Source organism: Scyliorhinus canicula, chromosome 15 (assembly GCF_902713615.1).
Source record: "Scyliorhinus canicula chromosome 15, sScyCan1.1, whole genome shotgun sequence".
Classification (NCBI taxonomy): domain Eukaryota; kingdom Metazoa; phylum Chordata; class Chondrichthyes; order Carcharhiniformes; family Scyliorhinidae; genus Scyliorhinus; species Scyliorhinus canicula.
This window is the reverse complement of record NC_052160.1, coordinates 26,286,126-26,309,549: the sequence shown is the minus strand read 5'-3', so window position 1 is coordinate 26,309,549 and position 23,424 is coordinate 26,286,126. Positions and strand designations below refer to the sequence as shown.

General features: G+C 43.6%; 1 protein-coding gene across 8 annotated transcripts in view; it reads right to left on the bottom strand.

Moving 5' to 3' along the window:
• capn15 (calpain 15) overlaps nucleotides 1-23,424 on the bottom strand; it is a 378,220-nt gene that overhangs the window by 319,668 nt on the left and 35,128 nt on the right. For 2 of the 8 annotated variants that reach the window (XM_038821109.1, XM_038821110.1), the window contains exon 1: nucleotides 22,734-23,144. The exons of the other annotated variants lie outside the window; for them this stretch is intronic. In XM_038821109.1, coding sequence (XP_038677037.1) covers nucleotides 22,734-22,921 — 188 coding nt within the window. In that variant the 5' untranslated portion in view covers nucleotides 22,922-23,144. Of the gene's footprint in view, nucleotides 1-22,733; nucleotides 23,145-23,424 lie in introns of those variants that run through there. 8 annotated transcript variants of the gene reach the window in all.

Sequence of the window (23,424 nt, the reverse complement as noted above, 5' to 3'; positions counted from 1 at the left end):
TGTCAAACTCCACAGACTGTAAGCTTATTCCTGACTGTATAAAGTAAACATAACAAAGTGCCACGTGACCGATGTATATAATCTGAACAGTATTGTACTCTCTGTATCGAAAATATTGGAATGTTTGGGGCAGCAGAGGTTGGTGGATTCCATCCTAGAAGTGGACCATCAATACTCGCTTGATCTACTCCGGAGTTACTGGCAAATAGGAAAATAATTACAGATCCAGTTCGAGTTGGTGTCCACTGGCAAGGCTGCGCATCAGTTACAACGCTCCAGGCGTGTGTTTTATGAGCATGGGGAGAAGGCCAGTCGTCTTCTGGCTCATTCAAACAGCAAGCAGCCTCACGGGAGATCCCTACGATATGCATTAACGGCAACAATTATGTTTCCGCCCCTCTCCAGGTCAACGTAGCTTTGAGATCTTATTGCTGCGACCTGTGTAAGTCAGAACTCCCTGTAGATACATCAGTCATGGCTGACGTCTTGGAGGGTCTGCATATCCCAACTGTTGAAGTAGGCAAGAGCTGTGAATTAGACTCCCCATTAAGCCAGGGCAATATTTTTTAAATGTAGTGGGCCGACGCAACCTGGTAAGGCCCCACCTGATGTCTTCCCGGTCGGGTTTTACTAAAAACAGCTCGTACCCTCGATATCAGACATGTTTAACGACTGTCTGTCTCAGGGCTCATTACCTCCGACCCTTACTCAAGCCTCAATCTCTTTGCTCCCTAAGGGGCATAAAGACCCAGCCGAGTGTGCTTCATACTAACCCACTTTTAAACACGGATATTAAGCCTAAGGTTAAGGCCTGGCGCTCCAGCTGGAGCCTTGCCTCTCAGGTATAATTTCAGAGGATCAAACGGGCTTTGTGAAAGGCAGACAGTTATTGGCCAATATTCGTCACCTTTAAAACGCTATGTTTTTCCCCTCCTCAGCATCCGAGCCAGAGGCCATAGTATTGCTAGACACTGAAAAACCATTTGATAGGGTGGAATGGGATTATCTATTTGAGATTCTTGGGAGATTTATATTCGGCTATAAATTTGCCTCTTGGATGTTGTATAATGCCTCACATTCGCACAAACACTCTATACTCAGGTTACTTCCCCTTGGGTAGAGGCACTGGACAGAGCTGCTCTCTTTCCCCACTTCTGTGGGGAAAGCAATAGAGCTCTCTCTATAGCGTTGAAGGCCTCTGATCAGTGGAGGGGTATTTGTCAGGATGAGGTGGAGCATTAGGTATCGCTTTACTTCTGTACATTACGGACTCAACTCCTTCCTTAGATAGAATAATGAAGATGCTTAATACATTTTATTCCTTCCCTGATTACAAATTGAACTTGGGGAAGAGTGAGTGTTTTCCGGTGAAGAGCTCAGTTTAGCTCATTACCGTTTCGCCTTTTCAATACCAGTTCCCATTATTTGGTGGTCCGGGGGGCCAATTTGGCCTCACTTCGTAAATTAAACTACTCAAGCCTGATCAATAATATCAGAGCGGGTCTACAGAGTGGAAATACTTCCCTCAGTCTCTGGCGGGTAGGATCCAAATGATCAAAATGAATGTACTTCCTAGGTTTTTCTTTTTCTTTCCATGTATCACTATTTGTTTGCCCAATCCTTTTTATTAAAGTTAATAAATTGATTTCTACTTTCATTTGGGAGGGTAAGAATCCTAAAATCTGCAGTGTTCTGCTCCAGAGAGACAGGTGGACGGGAAGCTTGGCTCTCCCAAATTTTTTGTTTCACTTTTGGACTGCTAACATCCATAACATTTTGCAGTGGATTAGTGACCCCGGCTCGATTTGGGGCAAAATGGAGGTTCACTCGTGCACTACCTCGACTCTTCATGCCATGATTACTCCATCACTGCCAAAGAACAAAGAAAAGTACAGCACAAGAACAGGCCCTTCGGCCCTCCAAGCCTGCGCCGACGATGCTGCCCGTCCAAACTAAAATCTTCTACACTTCCGGGGTCCGTATCCCTCTCTTCCCATCCTATTCATGTATTTGCTCTTCTCTCTTGCTAGATTTTCCTCAGATCCGGTAGCGGTCTCCTCCCCCAGGATTTGGAAACAGTTTAAACAGCACTTTAAGCTTTTTCCTCCTGTCTACTTTGTATCCTGTCTCCTGTCCCTATTTGTAACAATTACTTCTTACCTTCTGGTTTGGACCCTTCATTTAAATCTTGGAAGACACCACTTGAGTATTTTAGGGACCCATTTGTCGAGGGAAGATTAACAGTTTTAGAGAGCTGGCTTGCAAATTTCAGTTGCCCAATTCTAGCCTCTCTTGTTATTTTCAGATGTGACTTTTCCCGTAAAGTTTTTCCTTCCTTTCCTTTGGCCCCACCCTCCTCCTTGCTAAAGGTTTTATCCTTGGCTCAACCTGGCCAGGAGTCCATTTCAGACCTGTATGGCTATATCCTCTCAGCAGATCCCGCCCCATTGGATGGAGTGAGGGGGAGCTGGATCCTGTGCTTACTGAGGAGGCTGGGAGAGAAGCCCTTTAAGGGTCAACTCCACGTCCTCTTGTGCCTAGTTGAGTTTAATACAATTCAAAATATTACACAGAATGCACTTGACCAAGGCAAGGATGAGTGGGTTTTTCCCTAGCGTGGAGAACAAGTATGAATGTTGTTCGCTTGCCCCAGCTAGCCATATACATATGGTTTGGTCTTGCCCCAAATTTGCCAGCTTCTGGGTTTCCTTTTTTTAAACACTATATCAGAGATTCTTTGGGTGGTCCTAGAGCCATGTCCATTGGTAGCCATATTTGGGGTCTCATAGACTCACTGGCGTTTCACTCTTGAGGTAGGGGTGTATGTTGTCATCATTGCCTCACTGAAAGCCTGGTGGCGAATATTGCTTAACTGGAGGTCTCCCATCCCGCCCGGTGCTTCTGCCTGGCGAGGCGCTTTAATCACGGCAGTACAATGGTTAGCACCGTTGCTTCACAGCTCCAGGGTTCCAGGTTCGATTCCCGGCTTGGGTCACTGTCTGCGTGGAGTCTGCACGTCCTTCCCGTGTCTGCGTGGGTTTCCTCCGGGTGCTCCGGTTTCCTCCCACAGTCCAAAGATGTGCAGGTTAGGTGGATTGGCCATGATAAATTGCCCTTAGTGTCCAAAAAGGTTAGTGAGGGTTACTGGGATAGGGTGGAGGCGTAGGGTGCTCTTTCCAAGGGCCGGTGCAGACTCAATGGGCCGAATGGCCTCCTTCTGTACTGTAAATTCTATGATTCTATGAATCACATTCCTGCACTTAGAAAAAAATAAATAAACCATCAAGGTGTCAGTGGGGAATTTCTACCTTAGATGGTAACCATTTATTTCCTTAAATATGGAATTAGAAGGGCAACATGGTGGGGTAGTGGTTAGCACTGCAGTCCCACGGCACCGAGGTCCCAGGTTCGATCCCAGCTCTGGGTTACTGTCTGTGTGGAGTTTGCACATTCTCGCTCCCACAACACAAAGATATGCAGGTTAGGTGGATTGACCACGCTAAATTGGCCCTTAATTGGAAAAAAAACATGAATTGGGTACTCTAATTTTATATTTTAAAAATATGGAACTCGACACCGTCAGCTGTTAGGGAGTTTACCTAGTGTTCAAGTTTTAGTTGTTTTGATTGAGGATTTGTTGGTAACTTTTTGACATTGTACCCTTACATCTTTGTTGGTTGATTGTAATATTATTAGTGTTATTGTATTAAACTTCAATAAATATACTTTTTAAAAAAGCAATGTCATTACATCTTTTTAGCATATCGCAGTAAAGACATGTTTACAGATGCAGTCCACAGCCCACAGGAAAGAAAGTTTACATGTCCCCCAACAATTCTGATACAGGTGGGAAGCACCAATTTAAATAAAAAAACAAGTGACTTACATGTACAATACTGGATATTCTGCATGTCGTAACAGAGACAAAGCACTCTGCATCACTGCCCACCTTATGACTGGTAAGTTAGTAATGGTAGAAGAGATTGTAAACTATTTTACAATCAGTTTTACAAGCTGGTAAAACAAACTGAGGACAAACGTGCCTCACTCCAACTCCTCAATAGTGTCAGATTTGTTAGTTACATGAAATCATATTAAAACATTTGCAGAGTGAAACAACTGGTGAGAAAAGGGAATGATTCATGAATGTATCATTCTGAAGGATTTCAAATTTGTTTATCAAGGGGACGTGATATATTACTAAATTAGTAATCCAGAGAAAACCCACCATTTGAATTCATAGAATCCCTACAGTGCAGAAGGAGGCTATTCGGCCCTTCGAGTCTGCACCAACTCGCTGAAAGAGCACCCTAATCAGGCTCTTCGCCCTGACCCTGCAACCCTATAACCCCACATAACTAGCACAACCCTGGACACTAAGGAACAATTTAGCATGGCCAATCCACCTAACTGGCACATCTCTGGATTGTGGGAGGAAACCGGAGCACCCGGAGGAAACCCACGCAGTCACCCAAAGCCGGCATTCAACCCAGGTCCCTGATGCTGTGAGACAGTTGTGCTATCCACTGTGCCGCCCCTATTTCTTTAAATCTGGAACATTAAGGAAAAAATGTGGAATCAGTAGAAGTGATCATAAATCTGTCAGATTGTTCCAAAAGCCCAACTGATTCGTTACTGTCCTTTAGGGAAGGGAATCTGCCCTCCTTACCCGGTCTGGCCTATACGTGACTCCAGTCCCATACCATCAAGTTTGACGCTTCACTGCTCTTTGTAGTGGTCTGAGAAAGCTTCTCAGTTGCTTAACTCAAAACAAATAATTGGTGGAAAAAAATTACCTTCACCAGATAGACTTGGTGGATAGCAACAAGCTTTTTCCAAGAGTGGGGGTGTTAATTACAAGGGGACACGATTTCAAGGTGAGAGGGGAAAAGTTTAAGGGAGATGTGCGTAGAAAGTTTTTTACGCAGAGGGTGGTGGGTGCCTGGAATGCTTTGCCAGCGGAGGTGGTAGAGGCAGGTACGATAGCATAATTTAAGATGCATCTGGACAGATATATGAACGGGTGGGGAACAGAGAGAAGTAGACCTTGGAAAATAGGCAACAGGTTTAGATAAAGGATCTGGATCGGCGCAGGCTGGGAGGGCCGAAGGGCCTGTTCCTGTGCTGTAATTTTCTTTGTTCTTGGTTTGTTCTACACAATTGCAAGAAGGCAGCCCAACATCACCTTCTCAAGGGGTAACAAGGAATGGGCAATAAATGCTGGCTTCACCCACATCTCCAAGAACAAAAACATCTTTACTGTAATTAACAAGAACAGACAGCCAGCTTCTTACAGGTTTGAATTGTAACGCCAAAGTTAGAATTTTGATTCTGTTGAAAAGGAAACGCTTGAAATTTTCAAAAGCAATGTTCGGGATTACCAAACATATGGAGAATAGTTTATTAATAGGTGGGATGCTGCAGTTTAAGAGATTTTGGATGCAAGCAAGGAAGAATGTCAGAGCAGAATGTGTCATCAAAAGCAGGTCTTTCCAGACATTGAAGACCGATACAAATTGCTTACCTTCACTGTCTAAAAGTCTTTTTTTTTTAAATCACAAGAGGAGAAAAATGTCATTGCCTGTAGAAATGTGACCATAACCTCAGGCAGTATCTGAACATAAAGCTAACACATTTTTGACATAACATTAGTGTTCCACATCACTGCTCTCCACATTTTTTCTACAGGAACACTCTGCAAATAACACATTTCGGAAGGGCCTGTTGTAAATATATTTGGCACACTTCCGGAGATCCTCCATCCTAACTTTTAGACGACCTTGTCAGTTTGCTAAAGGACAATAGTGCCATTACTACTGAAATTATTTCTTCCCTCACTCCTCGTGTACATCAGTAAAAGCGGGACATCAGAAAATAATCAGATGCAAGAATTCAAAGACAGACAAAACCAGAAAACGTCAGATTTTCTACCTGGGATCAGAGAGTCTTATGATCTAATTCAACACAAACAACATTGTGTCGTTTTGCAAAAAATAGATTTTACAAAGAAGGAAAAATAGATTTTAGCCCCAAGCATCAGCAGTCAAATGGTTAAGCTACAATGCACATGGAAATAAATAGTGATTCCATCTGAATACAGCCCTCCATTATGCCATAATGATTATAGCCCACAATCTCATGCATACAGATGCCACAGAGTTCATTGTATACAGCCCTAGGATATGTTCAAACTTGCTGCACTATTCACTCATTATCAGCTTTAAAACCCCAGGCTAAGTTCAGAAAGGCTATCATCTCCTGAGGCTGCACACAATTCATGGCTGTCTCAGGGATGGACAACATTACAGGAAGAAAAAGAAAACTCAACTCAAAAAAGCAACTTGTCTTCCACCCTGGAGCGTTTTTTGTGGAAGATTTATATTTGGAACCCAGTTCTAATCTCCCCAAATCCCACATAACCCATCTACTCTGTCAGAAATACTATAAAAAATCATTCAACAGTAGGATCACAACACACAGGAGGTGAATATTTAAAGCCAACAATGGTTACGATTTATTTCTATTCCACATAGAATGAATGTTAAAATGCAAAAGACAAATAATTCTTTCTCCAATGATGTTTGCATTTGAACAAATGGCCATTTACATCAGTTGTTAAAGCAAGATTTTATTATACTTCAATAAAAATATTTTTAAACTGAGAGATTGCAAGTACACTAAAGATGACTGGTACTAACTGATATGTACAATAATTTGTAAGTGCACACAATCGTGTGCTGAAAGGAGTTTCTTACACGGTCAAGTGTGCTTCACCAATCCATCTCAGTAGGACTGCATGCTCGCACTAACTTCCATGCTGATGTGGGAACAGATTAGGCTTTTAAGTGCAATAAGACCAATTCACAATGAAGCAAACCAATCAGTATCTCTCATGTAATTCTCGTCCCCTAAAGCTGCTTTAATGCAGGGTTTCAGATGTTATTGCCACTTGCATCAAATCGAATTCACTGAACTCAGTCGTAATTATTTACCTATTATTAATTATTAGATTGTTCCAGATTTCAAATGCTCACTTTATGCATGTTGAACTGAGAAGTTTATACTTGTACTGCTAGCGTGTTTGCAGTTTGTGAACTTCATGCTTACATGGCCCAACATCATGCTTCAACTAGTTTTAAAAAGAACAGGCAATTTCACAGAGATGTCTTCCCACCATTCTGTTCCTCTCAAGTCCTCGTGCCGGAGAGAGGTGAGGAAAGAGGAAATTAAAGAAAAAGCGTGTATCAAAAAAGTGTAAGTTACTAAGTGATCCTGTCAAGAATATGTAACTTCATGATTCATATGTTTTACAAAGTTTGGGAGTGAGATTTTCTGGATGTAGGCCAAGTAAAAGCACCTGGTTTGAGAAGGTGGTAAACAGATATAACATAACTGCAATTGAAAGGGTGCTCTAGTTAATACAGTCAGAGTGGAAAAACACTAACAATGTGCAATCCCTCTGAGTTTTGTATTCAGTGAATTTGCAGCTATCTCAATAAGGGGTTTACATTATTCATGTAACTTTTCCTAGATTAAAACAAGGGCAAGTCTTATAGCATCCATACATTTTTCAGATAAAATGACAGTTTAAAATCTTATTTAGGATTTCCCAGATGTGCCACATTGGCATGAAAATAGATGCTGGGAGTTTTTTTTTGTTTTGGGTTTTTATCTTAGTGACTTCTCAAAAATAGTCAATTGAAGTCAGCGTGGAAGTAGTTTTGAAACAAGCAGAAAAGAATTGGCCAGCACTTGACCAGTAGCAGAGGGCTATCAGAAACTAAGGGAGTTTTCTGGTGTGGAATCACGAGACAAGAGTGCAGGGAGGTTCATGATTGAACTGGGGAGACCACAACCAGGAGGTGCTGAAGGAGAGTTGAAGGGTTACCCAGCCAGATGCTAGTGAAATAACTCAAGAGAAATCTCATATCTTGAAGAATAGAAGGAACACTGAGGGAGAATTCCAAAAAGCTGTTGCACACTTTGGTGTGGTCCCAGGAAAATTGAATGAACCCTCAAGATCCTGCAAAGTATAGGAGAAAGAAGGAACTAACATAGATTGGGGAGAGTACTGTTTGCGAGGTTTCAGGGTTAAAAAAGAAGTATTTACAAAATAAAGTATTAAGTTAGTAGTACTTGCTTTGTTTAACTCTTGTACAATAAAGGTTTTTGTTTAAAACATGAAATCTTGTGGTGTAATTCTTTTAGTGAGTAACTGGGAGTTCAAATTTCTTTCTGAAAGTTACAGGTCCCCACCAAAATCGTAACAATCTGCATACAGATCTCAATGGTCCTTTTCACACTCTTGCATCATTTGCACAGCAAACTGTATTGCTTAATCCAGAAGACAATCTCCCTCTCCCACTCACTCTCACTCTGTCGTGTGAAAAATCAAAGAACACGTTAATTTACAAGTGATGCCTTCTCAACCATCAGAGTTGGTCTCTGGTAGGTGAGCAATGAATTTCCCACCAACACCTCAATCATAGAAAATGGTGCAACATCCTCCTTGCCCACCTGCCTCTCGCCCCCTCTCCAGTCGCTCGCTCCCTTTCTCGCCCTCCGACCGCACGCTGCCCCTACGACTATACGCTCACCTTCTCAACCTCCAACCACCCGCTCCTACTCACCCTCCAACCGCCTCCGCACTCTCGTCCACACTCCCGCCCCCTCCCTCTTGCCCACGCTTCAATCCACAACCTATCGCCCATGCCCTCCCGCCCATGGTCGCCTGCGCACAGTGGTGGCTGCTGGCAGCAGCATAACCACCTGACGCCTAGGACAGCAGATGGACCCCAGGGCACAGGAGAGTAAAGATGGAATAAGATCATGAGGGCAGAGGAGGCAGGTTGGAGAGACGGGCAGTGGGTTAATTTTCAGTGATCATCCACCATCCACCTACCTAATGCTGTGTCCATTGATTGAGCACAGAGTTCCTAATAGCGAGGAAATTCCCCAAGTGGCTGTTGCCAAACAAAATATGTTTTGCTGGGCAACCTTTCGAAGGTGTGAGAGCCTCAATTTTATTCCTGAGCCACCACTAAATTACAGTGGGTTACGGGATAGTGGATTAAATTGGCTCATTTATGAGCTTAATTGATATCCGGCTGTCACTAGCCAGAAACCCCGCATCTGTCCCTTCCAACCTCTACGCAGAGTTTTTCCCACAGCCGAGAGACTGAATCTCATGATTAAGTAGGCCCAGTCACCATGGCTTCTACCACGACAGGCTCCACTAAATCCAGCCCATTGAAATGAAATGAAAATGAAAATCGCTTATTGTCACGGGTAGGCTTCAATGAAGTTACTGTGAAAAGCTCCTAGTCGCCACATTCCGGCACCTGTCCAGGGAGGCTGGTACGGGAATCGAACCGTGCTGCTGGCCTGCTTGGTCTGCTTTAAAAACCAGCGATTTAGCCCAGTGAGCTAAACCAGCCCCTCCCATTGGTGGAAAGGTCAAGCACCAGAGGACACCAATTTTAGGTGATTGGCAAAATAATCAAACACATCATGAGGAAGCTTGTTTTTTAAAAAAAACAGGGAATGTAGTTAGGACCGGACACTCACTGCCTAACAGCTTGGTGGAGCCAGATTCAATCATGGTTTTCAGGAGGGTAGTGGCTAATTATCTGAAGAGAAAGAATTTGCAGGGTTACAGGAAAAGGGCAGGGAATTGGAACTAGCTGAGTTGTTTATGCCTAGTGCCAGCATGGACATAATAGGGCAAATGGCCTTCTTCTGTAACCATAATATGATTTTATGAAACCCAGAGGAAAAAACAGAGTTCTGATGCCAAGTGGTCTTGCATTGTACTTGTGATATTTTTAGGTTTTACTTAAAAATTGCATTAATTTATGTTTAAAATTGAGATGAAGGTATAGTTTGTACACATTAACGCAGCACTTGCTTCGAATTGAAGTATTAGGCAGCACGGTGGTGCAGTGGTTAGCATTGCTGCCTCAGCACCAAGGTCCCTTACAGCTTTACTGCTTTCTTGCTTCCTACTAACATCTGGGACTGGAGATGATATGAAGTACTGCATCTAATTGTAAAAATAATTTAACAAACACTTGGTTTATTTCTGTAGTTAAGATTTATTCTATTTTCTTTCAGAAGGAACTACAGTTGTGCTTACATAAACATAGGCTGGAAATATTCAGGAGGTCAGACAGCATCCATGGAGAGAGAAACAAAGTTAATGTTTCAGGTCAATGACCCTTTGTCAGAACTAGTGGCTGAAGTACCACTCACCCTAGTTTGACGTCTGGAAGACTTTAGAAATATTGGATTCGAAGTATTGGGCAATTTAAGAGTTAAAAGCCTGGGATTAGAGTGTGCTTGACGGCAGTTTTTAAAACAAATAATTCTGTTTTGCAGGGCCTGGGTGCTTTTAGCAGCCAGAAGGTGAAATTGACATAATAATGTGTTTTTCAGTCTGGACTAATGGGCTGTGGTTTGACTGGAAAAGACCCTGGGAGTTAATGTTCTTTGCAGTCTGCAGAGAAAATTTGTTTTTCAGCTTGGGGAAACGAGGTAATTGTAGAAAGACATTTTGAAAAGCTTTAGAGAGGCCGTTTTTGAGAAATCTTTGAAGAGAGGAGTTGAATTCTGATCTGCCTGACGCTGAGTCCACAATTCTCCCACATGTAAGATCATTTGAGAGCTGTATGTTTCTTTTCTTGCTGTTTAATGGGAAATTGAGTCGCAGTATTTCAGGGGTAATTATAAGCTGTTCTTTTTGGGTGCCAAGTTAAAAAGTTCAACATTGTATTCAAAATGAAGTTTTGTTTTCAAAAATAACCAAGCCATATTTCTTCATGCAATAACTCCTGGAGTGAATCATTCTGTCCACAGTCTTACAAATAAACTAAAATATTGGGGTTTCAGTCCAATATCCTAGCCATTGTTGAGGTCTGGTCTGGGATCATAATACTGGCCTGTAATAGGTCCGTACTGTCCGGCAAAAGAAATGCATCACAAGATAAACACAGGCAGTTGAAACATTGTCAGAGGGAAAATAAATGGTAAATCTACAAAAAAAAGACACTTAACTATTAGGTACTGAATTCAAAAAGAATAATAGAGGGGGTTAAGAAAATGAAAAACTGAAGATCAGCTGTTGTTTATAAAGAGAGCAGGAAGCAGAAGTTTGGTTGGAGTTTGAATTCAGTCACTGCCTCTCATTTGTCCCCTCAATTGTCAGGGGAGAGGTTCTGTACTAGAAGGGGAAGAGACACTCATCCCGCTGTGAATAGATGGCGGTCTGGTGCCTCTCCACAGCAAGACCAGCAGGTGACAAATGTCACTGGTCCGCAGCAATAGGTCCAGCTGTGTTAATATGTGCCCTGCTCTGGTTAGAAGATTCTTCCTGCTACCAGTTAAATCCCCATTATAACTGACAAAATGTGAGCAATGCTACAACATAGCACACTGACACCAGCACACAGAAGGAAAATCAAGCAAGCTTCTAGTATACAATAGTAGTCACCCAGTCCTCCCGCCAGTCAGGGAATGATGTAAAGCAGAAGTGGGCAAACTACGGCCCGCCAAAGGTCTTTATGCGGCCCACCAAGTTCAAGTCATAAAAAATAAAAATAAAAATGTTTAATTTTTTTTTAATTTTAATTTTTTTTATTTTTATTTTTAAAATAAGGTTAATGGGGGGGGGGGCTGTTGGGTTACTGATAAAGGGTGTATACGTTGACTTGAGTAGGGTGATCATTGCTCGGCACAACATGTGTTTCATGTGAAGTTTCTACTTTAAAATATTAATTAATAAAAATTAATTGCTTTTTTTTCTTTAAAAACCTTTTATTTTGGCTATTTTAAATATTAATTATTTTACTTAATATACTATGCGGCCCTTTAAAATTGTGAATTTCTGAATGTGGCCCTTGCACGGAAAAGTTTGCCCACCCCTGATGTAAAGTATGACGAACATAAAGCAAATTAGGAAGAAAATTCACATGGAAAACAGAAACACAACATGCTTGACATGGTGCATCTTGCGATGCGGATTCAGTTCTACAATCCAGCATTCAAAAGTCGACAGCCTTATCGTGGTGGCAACATTGGAAATTGGGATTAAGGCACACTGTTAGGGTAAGAAGTCACAAGCTTTATTTGTAGCCGCCAGCGTACGTAGGTGCCGCACGCATTGATATAAAGAGCCAGCACAGATTCAGTAGGCCAAATGACTGCCTTCTGTGCTGCACTGATATATGACTCCACGATGTTTGACTCAAAAAATAATTCACTCTCCCTTGGTGACCATCTCTCACCCTATCCCTCTCTCTCGTGACCATCTCTCACCATATCCCACTCTCTCCTCTTGTCCATCTCTCACCATATCACACTCTCTCCTCTTGACCATCTCTCACCATATCCCACTCTCTCCTCATGACCATCTCTCACCATATCCCACTCTCTCCTCGTGACCATCTCTCATCTTGGGTAGCTAAACTTTCATCAAGAATATAAAAAGCAAAATTGTTCAGACGGTCCAAACAGGGACATGCTGGTGTAAAGTGATCTTGTACTGTACTTGTTAAATTTAAATATTTTATTTCTAAAATTTATATCTAAAATTGAGATGAAAACAGAGTTCTTACACATTAACACAGCACTTACTGAGAATTGAAGTAGCAAGGAGTCGCTGGCAGTTTTACTGCTCTCATGCCTCTTACTAACAGAGACAGTCTGGGACTAGAGATGGTATCAAGTATTTTACCCAATTGCAAAAATGGTTTCAACTGAAGTGAAGGAACACTTTTTGTTAAACTTTCCTTCAAAGGGAACTAGTGCTTGTACAATCTAAAATTTTGCAATGTTACCCTGCAATAGAATTGTACTGTTAGAGAAAGCACACAGGAAATGCAATCAAAAAGAAAAATGAATGAGATTGAGGCATTATCAGAGAAGAATGAAACTAGAACTGTATAAAAGCAGGGAAAATTAGGTACAAACAAGTCAGTACAATAGCATTTTAAAGTTAATTAATTCACTCGGTAATATACTTCACACTGTTGTTGGAACAGAATTATTTCTACTTTGGCAAGACTAGTTCTGTGCATGTCCGTCCTATAGTTAACACAGATCAGTTGTGACTAGCCTGGGTACGTTGAAGTAAATGTATGGCACTGAACTGGCCCAATTGTGATATGAAACCATGACATGAATTATATATCCAGTAATAAAAGAGATATATTTTATGTTTTGATATTCCAGAATGATGAATGCACCAAGGTAAAAAGAAAAACGGCAACATAAAACATTGTTGCATTTTTAATTGAACGTAAAGACACACAGCTATTCTTCCCCAATTTACTGGAACCATTTTATTAGCAGTGCACAGAACACTACATTTTGTGGTCATTATGCAAGCTGATTTCTAGCATGCTCTCATTACTCTTCCACTTACCTACTCCACCCACTCAGAGTCTTCCTCTTGCTCACTCCAGGACTGATGAGATAAATTAATGATTGTGATCTCTGCTACAATTGGCTTACTTCCAGGTGAATTTAACCAAAAACTGCAAGCATTTGTTGGATATTTACAAACAATACCAGCAATTTCAAATTATTTTCAGAGAAAATTGTTGATTTCAGCTTGTTTGTTTTTCTTTAGTCCTTTTTCCTCAGCATGTGCCTCCTCCCGAAAAGAACAGCCGACAATCTGACTGTCTAGGTATCACAAACAAACCAATACAAGACAAGAAGACGGGGTTGATTTTTCCTTCCCACTTCTCTGGAAGTGGATGTCACTGTCAACAATAACATTAATGCCCCATCCCTAGTTGCCCTGGGAAGGTGGTACTGGGCCTTAACTACGAGTAGTAGTTTGCTACAACTGAGTAATTTCCTCAAGTCACTTCAGAGGGCAGTTAAGAGGCAACACACTAATGTAGCACAATGAGTCAGTCATATGTAGGCCAGGTAAAGAGGGCAGGTTTCCTTGCCCAAAAGACATGAGTGAACTAGCTATTTTCTTTTTACAATAATCCAATTGTTTCAAGACCATTTATACTGAGACCAGCTTCTTAATTGCCACAAAATTTAAAATTGAAATTAAATTCTCAAACTGACAGGGTGGGATCGGAACTCATTTTCTCTGGATTAACAACCATTTTCTTATCCTCTTTGGCGTTCAGCAGATGTCTTCCTCACCACCTCATCCATAATTGTGCAACTAATAATGAGGTCTAACCTGCGCTATGGCACACCACAGCTATTACATGCGTCACACAACATAGCCACAGAGACAAACCATATTACTTTCAACAGTTCTAGGACCAAGATGACTATTAGATTTATTATGTTGATACAAGAGCAACTTGGTACAGGAAGCACAACCCCTCAGCATGTGCCCCAAATTCCTCCTGTAGGGAATCTTCAGTTTTAAGGAGGAACAGAGATACAAATTCCATTGATTAAATATGTCCTCTGTCAATTAATTATCCTCAAAGCCTTGCCCATACAATGCTGAGGAGAAGTGCAGTCAACTTCTCTCTAGGTTTCTTGCTCAACTTTCTGCATATTTTCTGAAATGCACTGTAATATCTGCAGTAACCAGCTGATTAAAAAGCATATTTACAAACTGAATAATACATTTGTTTTTACAGATGAGTAATCAAAAGCTGGGCTTAGTGTGTAGGTACACATACAGTGCAGTTAGGGAGCAAATTCCAGGATTTTGATCCAGTGACAGTGAAGGAACTGCGATATATTTCCAAGTCAGGGTAGTGAGTAACTTAGAGTGGAACTTCCAGGTGGTGTTCCCAGGTATCTGCTGCTTTGGCCTTTTAGATGGTAGTGTCCATGAGTTTGGAAGGTGCTGCCTCAGCAACCTTGCAGAGTTCCTGCAGCACATCTTGTAGATGGTACACACGACTGTCACTGTTCATCGGTGGTGGAGGGATTAATTGTTTGTTGAAGGGGTAACAATCAAGCCGGTTGCTTTGTCCTGGATGGTGTTGAGCTTCCATTTTTTAAATATAAAGTTAAAACATCAATTCTTTTTTTTCCAATTAAGGGGTAATTTAGCGTGGCCAATTCACCTACCCTGCACATCTTTTGAATTGTGGGGGTGAGAACCCCACAGACCCAGGGAGAATGTGCAAACTTCATGCAGACAGTGACCCGGGACCAGAATCGAACCCGTGTCCTTGGCACCATGAAGCAGCAGTGCTAACCACTACACCACCATGCCGCCCCAGTGTCGAACTTCTCGAGTATTGTTGGAGCGGCACTCATCCAAGTAAGTGGACAGAATTCCATCACACTCCTGACTTGTAGATGGTGGACTTGCTTTGGGGAGGGTCAGGAGCTGAGTTACTCGCTGCAGGACTCCTAGCCTTTGACCTGTTCTGGTAGCCACAGTATTTATATGGCTAGTCCAGTTCAGTTTCTGGTCAATGGTCACCCCCAGGATGTTGATAGTGGGGAATTCAGCGATGGTAATGCCATTGAATGTCAAGTGGCAATGGTTAGATCCCCTCTTGTTGGAGATGATCATTTCCTGGCACTTGTTTGGTACAAATATTACTTGTCACTAGTCAGTCCAAGTCTGGATAATAATCCAGGTCTTGCTGCATTTGGATATGAACTGCTTCAGTATCTGAGTCATCGGAACTGGTGCTGAACATTGTGCAGTCATCTGCGAACATCCCCATTTCTGATCTTATGGTGATGGGGTTATTGATGAGCAGCTGAAGATGGTTGGGCCTAGGACACTACCCTGAGAAACTCCTGCAGTGATGTCCTGGAGCTGGGATCCATCCACCACACCATCTTCCTTTGTGCCACATATGACACCAACCTCAAGAGTTTCCCACTGATTCTGATTGACTGCAGTTTCACTCGGGCTTCTTGATGCCATACTCGGTCAAATGCTGCCTTGATGTCAAGGGCAGTCACTCTCACCTCACCTCTGGCATTCAACTCTTTTGTCTGTGCAGGCAGCACAGTGGCGCAGTGGGTGAGCACTGCTGCCTCACGACGCCAAGGTCCCAGGTTCGATCCCAGCTCTGGGTCACTGTCAGTGTGGAGTTTGCACATTATCCCAGTGTTTGCATGGGTTTCACCCCCACAACCCAAAGATGTGCAGGGTAGGTGGATTGGCCATACTAAATTGTCCCTTAATTGGAAAAAATGAATTGGGTACTCTAACTTTATTTTACTAAAAACTCTTTTGTCTGTGTTTCAACCAATGAGGTCAGGAGCTGAGTGACCCTGGTGAACCCAAACCAAGTGTCTGTGGGCAGGTTATTGCTGAGTAAGTGCTACTTGATAGTGCAGTTGATGTCCCCTTCTATTATTTTGCTGATTATTGAGAGTAAACTGATGGGGAAGTAATTGGTCGGATTGTATTTTTCCTGTTTCTTATGTACAGGACATACCAGGGCAATTTTTCACATTGCCGGATAGATGTCAGTGCTGTAGCTTACTGGAACAGCAAGGGGTGCAGCAAGTTCTGGAGCACAAGCCTTAAGGATTATTGCCAAATATTGTCAGGGTCCATAGCCTTTGCAGTATCCAAAGCCTTCAGCCATTTATTGATATCACACGGTGTGAATAGAATTAGTTGAAGACTCATCTGTGATACGGGAACTCTGGAGGAGGCAGAGGTGGATCATCCACTCGGCACTTCTGGCTGAAGATTGCTGCGAATGCTTCAGTCTCATTCTTTACACTACTGTTGCTGGGCTCCTCCATTGTTAACGATGGAGATATTTGTGGAGCCTCCTCCTTCACCTAGTTGTTTAAATGTACACCACCATTCATGGCTGGATGTGGCAGGACTGCAGAGCTTAGATCTGATACACATGTTTGATACATATTCCAATGTTTTCCCCTTGTATGCATGTTCGTTAACCTACCAATTTAAATGGATTTTCTTCTGCACAGTAAAAAGTTCCACTTTCTGCAACCTTTTAAATACAAGTGTTACATTTTCTATCTCATCTGACCATTAGATGGCAGGCTCCTTTCACAAGCTTTCAAAACCATCCAAATGCTACAGTGGGGTAGCAGAAAGGGCTGATCGTACAGATCAATTTATCCATCAAACACCGTTCAGTGCTATTAGCTCTGTCAACCACATAATGGGGTAAAAAGCTCATCATGACAAAATGGTCAGCTCCTGCATAGTGAGTGAATGGAATGCTTTTTACAAACTCTAAATTATCACTGCAATTCACCGAAAAGCAAAAGTGTGAATTTTCTGTTGCACAACTTCTGGCATATTTTTAAAAAACATAAATCATTTTAAAATAAATTTTTAAATGCAAAGAATTTCAGACAATATTACATTTAGCTGTCTGTAGTGACACCACAAAAACATATATCATGCAACAGGGCACAGTAAATGTCCATGCAAAATCCGGGGCTGTGAGCTGGGAAACAGCAAAACATATTTCAGGAAACATTCTCCCATAAAATGACAACTCAACTGTTTTGAACCAGATCCAATGAAATGGTAACTGACAAAAAAAAAGTTTTACTTTCCATTCATTTGGATGAAATGGACTGTATCTGTGGCATAGTAATCATTTTTATACACCTGCACGCTAACAGAACACAATCTAATAATAATAATCTATAATGTCAACCTCTTGAATCTGCTAAACTTTACTCCTCATTTATGGAGGATACCACACACCCCCAGGTCAGATCAGATTTTTATTATACAATTTGGGATAACAAAATTCATGGGAACCATTCATTTAGGGTGCAATATTAAAATACCTCACCAATTCAGGAATCCTTGTTTATTTAAGGGCAGAGGAGTGGCTGTTTAAGAACAGTAATGTTGGGGGCAGCACAGTGGCGCAAGAGGTTAGCACCGTTACCTCACGGCGCCAAGGTCCCAGGTTCGATCCGGGCTCTGGGTCACTGTCCGTGTGGAGTTTGCACATTCTCCCTGTGTTTACATGGATTTTGCCCCCACAACCCAAAAGAGGCACAGGGTAGGTGGATTGGCCACGCTAAATTGCCCCTTAATTGGAAAAAAATGAATTGAGTACTCTAAATCTATTTTTTTTTAAAGTACAGTAATGTTGGGGAGGAAATGTTTTTAGCCAATAAACAAGAACCAATGGATTGACAACTTAAAATGCAATGCTGCTAGATTTAGTAAACTCACTTCATATTCCACCTGAGAAAAATAATTACTAATTTCTTCCTACCTCAACTCCATTCTCACTCACCTTCCAACTATCTTTGTGATTCCTCCGATGCCCAACGTCACAACAACAATTTCCAGTTTCCTGACCCTAACCGCTTCACTATGGATGTCCAATACCTCTCCACTGCCATCCCCCACCAGATGAGCCTTGGGGCTCTGTGCTTCTTTCTCAAGCAGAGGCCTGAACAATCCTCATCCACCACCACTCTCCTCCACCTAGCTGAACTTATTCTCTTTTCTTTTAAATTTTCCAATTAAGGGGCAATTTATCATGGCCAGTCAACCTACCCTGCACATCTTTTGGGTTGGAGGGGTGAGACCCACGTAGACACGGAGAGAATGTGCAAACTCCATATTGCCAGTGACCCAGGGCCGGGATCGAACGCGGGTCCTCAGCGCCAAGAGGCAGCAGTGCTAACTATTGTGCCGCCCCTAACCTGTTCTTGTACATAACAATTTCTCCTTTAACTTGTCTCATTTCCTGCAAATAAACATTGTGGCTAAGAACAAGAATACAGCACAGAAACAGGCCCTTTGGCTCTCCAAGACTGCATCGATCCTGTGTCCGAAGGTACCTGCATCGACTCCAGTTCTGCCTATCTTTTAATGGGGTGTGTGGAAGATTCATTTTTCCAGTATTCCTCGAGCTCTCTCCCACAACTCTTTCTCTGTTACATCAATGACTATATTGGTGCTGCTTCATGTTCTCACCTGGACCTGGACAACTAATCGACTTTACTTCCAATTTCCACTCCTCTCTCACCTTCACATGATCTATTTCCAATACTTCCCCTCCTTGACCTGTGTCTCCATTTATGGTGACAGACTGACCACTAATATTCATTACAAATCCACCGACTCCCACAGCTACCTCGCCTACAGTTCCTCACACCCAGGTCCCTGTAAGGACTCCACATCCCTTTCTCCCAGTTACTCCATCTCTGCCTCATCTGTTCTGATGATGCCACCTTTGAAAACAGCACTTTGGACATGTCTTTTTCCTCAACCGAGGTTTCTCCTCACTGTGGGGTTTACAAGGCACTCAAACATATCCGACCCATCTCCCGCATCTTTGTGCTCACCCCTTCCCCTCCCTCTCAGATCCTTTACAGGGTCCTCATTGTTCTCATTTTTCACTCCACCTGTCTCCACATTCAAAGGATCATCCTCCACAATTTCCACCAACTCCAGCATGATATCACCACTATATACATCTTCCCATCAGCAGTCTGCAGGGACTACTTCCTCTGAGACACCCTGGTCCACTCCTCCATCGCCCTCAACCCTACACCCCCTTCCCAGAAGGTGCAACATGTGCCGCTTTATCGCCTCCCTCCTCAATGACCACACTCTTTTCAGGTTATGCAACATTTTCACTTGCACCTCCTCCAATTTCGGCCAACGTATTCACTGCCTCCAATGTGGTCTCCACTACATTGGGAGACTAAATACAGACTGGGTGACTGCTTTGCGGAACACCTCCGCTCCGTCCGCAAGCATGACACCAACCTTCCGGTCATTTGCCATTTCAACTCAACAACTTGCTCTCATACCCACGTGTCCTCAGCCTGCTGCAATGCTCCAGTGAAGCCAACACAAACAGGAAGAACAACACCTCATCTTCTGATTAGGTACGTTCCAGCCATCTAGACTCAACATTGCGTTCAACAACTACTTTTAGGTTGTGAACATTCCCCTTCATCTCGACTCCCCTTTTTTGATTTCTGCATTTAGTTACTCGGACTGGTCACAACACTACCCACCCCTCCCCCACTTGGCCACTTGTCGTTCAGTTTTGCCCCCACTAAGCACTGACCTCTGTTCACTTACATGCACATTCTGCTAACCTACCTTTGCCACTATTATAAGTTCATAAGATATAGGAGCAGAATTAGGTCATTCAGCCCATCGAGTCTTCTCTGCCAATCTATCATGGCTGATATATTCCTCATCTGCTACCTACAATGTTACAGACCAAGAGCTGGACTGCAAAATCAGCCAGAGATCTCCTCCCTAGAACACATGGCCTCCCGAGCCTAAACACCTTCAATGTGATCATGATTGATCCCACCCTGGCCTCAACTCCACTGTCCTGCCTGTTCTCCATAACCCTTCAACTCATTACCAATTAAAAATTTGTCTAACTCCTCCTAAATTTACTCACTGTCCCTGCATCCACCGCACTCTGGGGTAGCGAATTCCAGATTCACAACCCTTTGGGAGAAGTAGTTTTTCCTCAAATCGGTTTTAAATTTGCTACCTCTTATTCTAAGATTATGACCTCTCGTTTTAGAATGCCCCACAAGAGGAAGCATAAGCTACACATCTATTTTATCCATAGCTTTTAGCATCTTGTATACCTCAATTAGATCTCTCCTCATAGGACAAACCCCTCATCTCTGGAATCAATCCAGTGAACCTCCTCTGAACTGCCTCCAATGTCACTACATCTTTCCTCAAATACAGGGACCAAAACTGTGCACAAAACTCCAGGTATGGTCTTACCAATGCCTTGTATAGTTGCAACACTTCCTTGCCTTAATACTCAATTCCTTTTGCTATAAATGGCAACATTCTATTTGCTTTCCTTATTATCTGCTGAACCTGCATGCTCGTTTTCTGTGACTCATGCACGAGGACAGTCAGATCCCTCTGCATCGTAGCACCCCGAACTCTCTCCCCATTTAGATAATAATAAGTTGCCTTTCCATTTTTTCGACCAAAATGCATGACCTCATACTTATCCATGTTAAACTCCATCTGCCACATTTTGGCCCACTCTTCCTTACATCTTTGCTAATCTCTCCTCAGCTCCAACCTATCACTGACATTCAATTCTGCCCCATCCCCCAATACATAATTTATAGAATCATAGTATCCCTACGGTGCAGAAGGAGGCCATTTGGCCCATCAGGTCGGCAGTGACCCTCTGAAAGGGCACACGACCAAGACACAAACCCCTACCCAAGACCTACAACCCCACCCTAAGGGGCAATTTAGCACGGTCAAACCATAAGGTGCACTTCTTTGGCCTGTGGGAAGAAACCGGAGCAGATGGAGCAAACCAGGGCAGCATGGTAGCACAGTCGTTAGCACAGCTCCAGGGTCCCAGGTTCGATTGCGGCTTGGGTCACTATCTGTGTGGAGTATTCATGTTCTCCCAGTGTATGCATGGGTTTCCTCTGGTTGCTCTCACAGTCCAAAGGGGCTGGTTTAGCACACTGGGCTAAATTGCTGGTTTTTAAAGCAGACCAAGGCAGGCCAGCAGCACGGTTCAACACCGAACAGGTGCTGGAATGTGGCGACTAGGGGCTTTTCACAGTAACTTCATTGAAGCCTACTCGTGACAATAAGCGATTTTCATTTCATTTCATTTCAAGAAGTGCAGGTTAGGTGAATTGGCCATGATAAATTGCCCTTGGTGTCCAAAAACGTTGGGTGGGGTTACGGGGTTATGGGATAAGGTGGAGGGCTAAAGTGGGGTGCTCTTTCCAAGGGCCGGTGCAGACTTGATGGGCCTAATGGCCTCCTTCTGCACTGTAACTTCTATGATGCTATGAACCCATGTAGACACGGGGAGAACGTGCAAACTCCACAGTCACCTGAGGTCGGAATTGAACCAAGGTCCCTGACGCTATGAGGCAGCAATGCTAACCACGGTACCACTGTACCGGCCCACATCATATTTCTATCCTCTTTCGGTTTTGGAGAAGGGCCAATGGACTTGTGCTCTCCAGATTCTGCCAGACCTGCTGAGTGAATCCAGCATTTTGTAGATTTCCAAGATCCGCAGTATTTTACTTTTAATTTAATTGTACCAGTCTCATCACAAACCTATAGATTCCACAACACTATTTGCCGAGTTATCCCCTGACCCAGTTGAGCACCCAACCAGGCAAAAGTAAAATAAAAACTGAGATGATTTCAGAGTAGGCCATGATGTAAACAACAATGATTTGACAGGTGAGCTTGAAGCAATCTGTTCCTGCACTTCTTATTCAAACCTACACAGCCATTACTTTGCATCTCACTAACTGTTCTTACTCCTGTTTTTCAACCACTATTGCTGCTCCTCTCCTTCCATCACGGTTTTGTTACTGGCTCTCCAGTCTTGCAATGCTTTCAGGCTGCTCATAATTACTCCAACTCTTTTTGCAAATATTCCTATTATGATTTAATTTTACATTTGCCAATCTTTTTTTAAATCTTATGGTACTTGTGATTTTAAAATATATAATGTTCCTGATCTTCCACCTGTTCAATCATATTTTCCAATATCTCTTGCAGCGACTTTGAAAAGTGCATTCTTGATCTGGATGGAGGCTTCCTGTGTGTGTGTGACTGCAGGCGTATCCTTATCCAGTTTACTTTCTGCTGTCCCACTAATTCTCGGATTTCACTGACTGCTACTTTCTAATTTAAACTCACACCTTGATTATTTCTCCGCAACACTTGGTCCATTTTGAACACAGTATCTGGCGATTAATTTGCTCTCTAACTCGGTTTTAGTGACTTTATGCCAGTGTTGTACCCGCTTGTCCCTTGTTACCTGCTCCGGCTCCGTGGGACCTGCTGCTGGCGGCTCCGGGCGCTGTCCCCGCGGGCAGTGGTCAGTGTCCCTGTCCCCCAGAGCGGGCTCCCAGGGCCGGGGCCACTCCAGCCCGGCGAGGGAGGGCTGGCAGGGGGAGGGAGGCCAGTTTCTGTCTCCGCGGCGATAGATGAAGCAGAGGTTCCCATAGCTGGAGCTCCGGCTCCCGGGTCAGAGAAGCACCGACACAGGATCCATGCGGGGTGCTCGGGAGCGGCTCCACAGAGCCTCAACCCCGGGGCAGCTCCCCGGCCAGGGCTGCCCGCCGACTCCCACTGCCCTATCCACCGCGGCAGGACGTGGTTCCAGGCCGCCAGTCCCCGCCTCACAGCCGATACCAGACCGCTCTCCGCAATTGACTGGCAGCGGCAACAACAGGAGCAGGCGCAGCACCGAGAGGGAGGGGAGAGACTAACCTGGGGGGGGGGGGGGGTTCACGGGGAACGGGGGGGGGGGGGGTTCACGGGGACACGGGGGGGGGGGGGGTTCACGGGGGACGGGGGGGGTTCACGGGGGACGGGGGGGGGGGGGGTTCACGGGGGACGGGGGGGGGGGGGTTCACGGGGACGGGGGGGGGGTTCAGGGGGACGGGGTTCACGGGGGACGGGGGGGGGTGGTTCACGGGGACGGGGGGGGGGGGGTTCACGGGGGA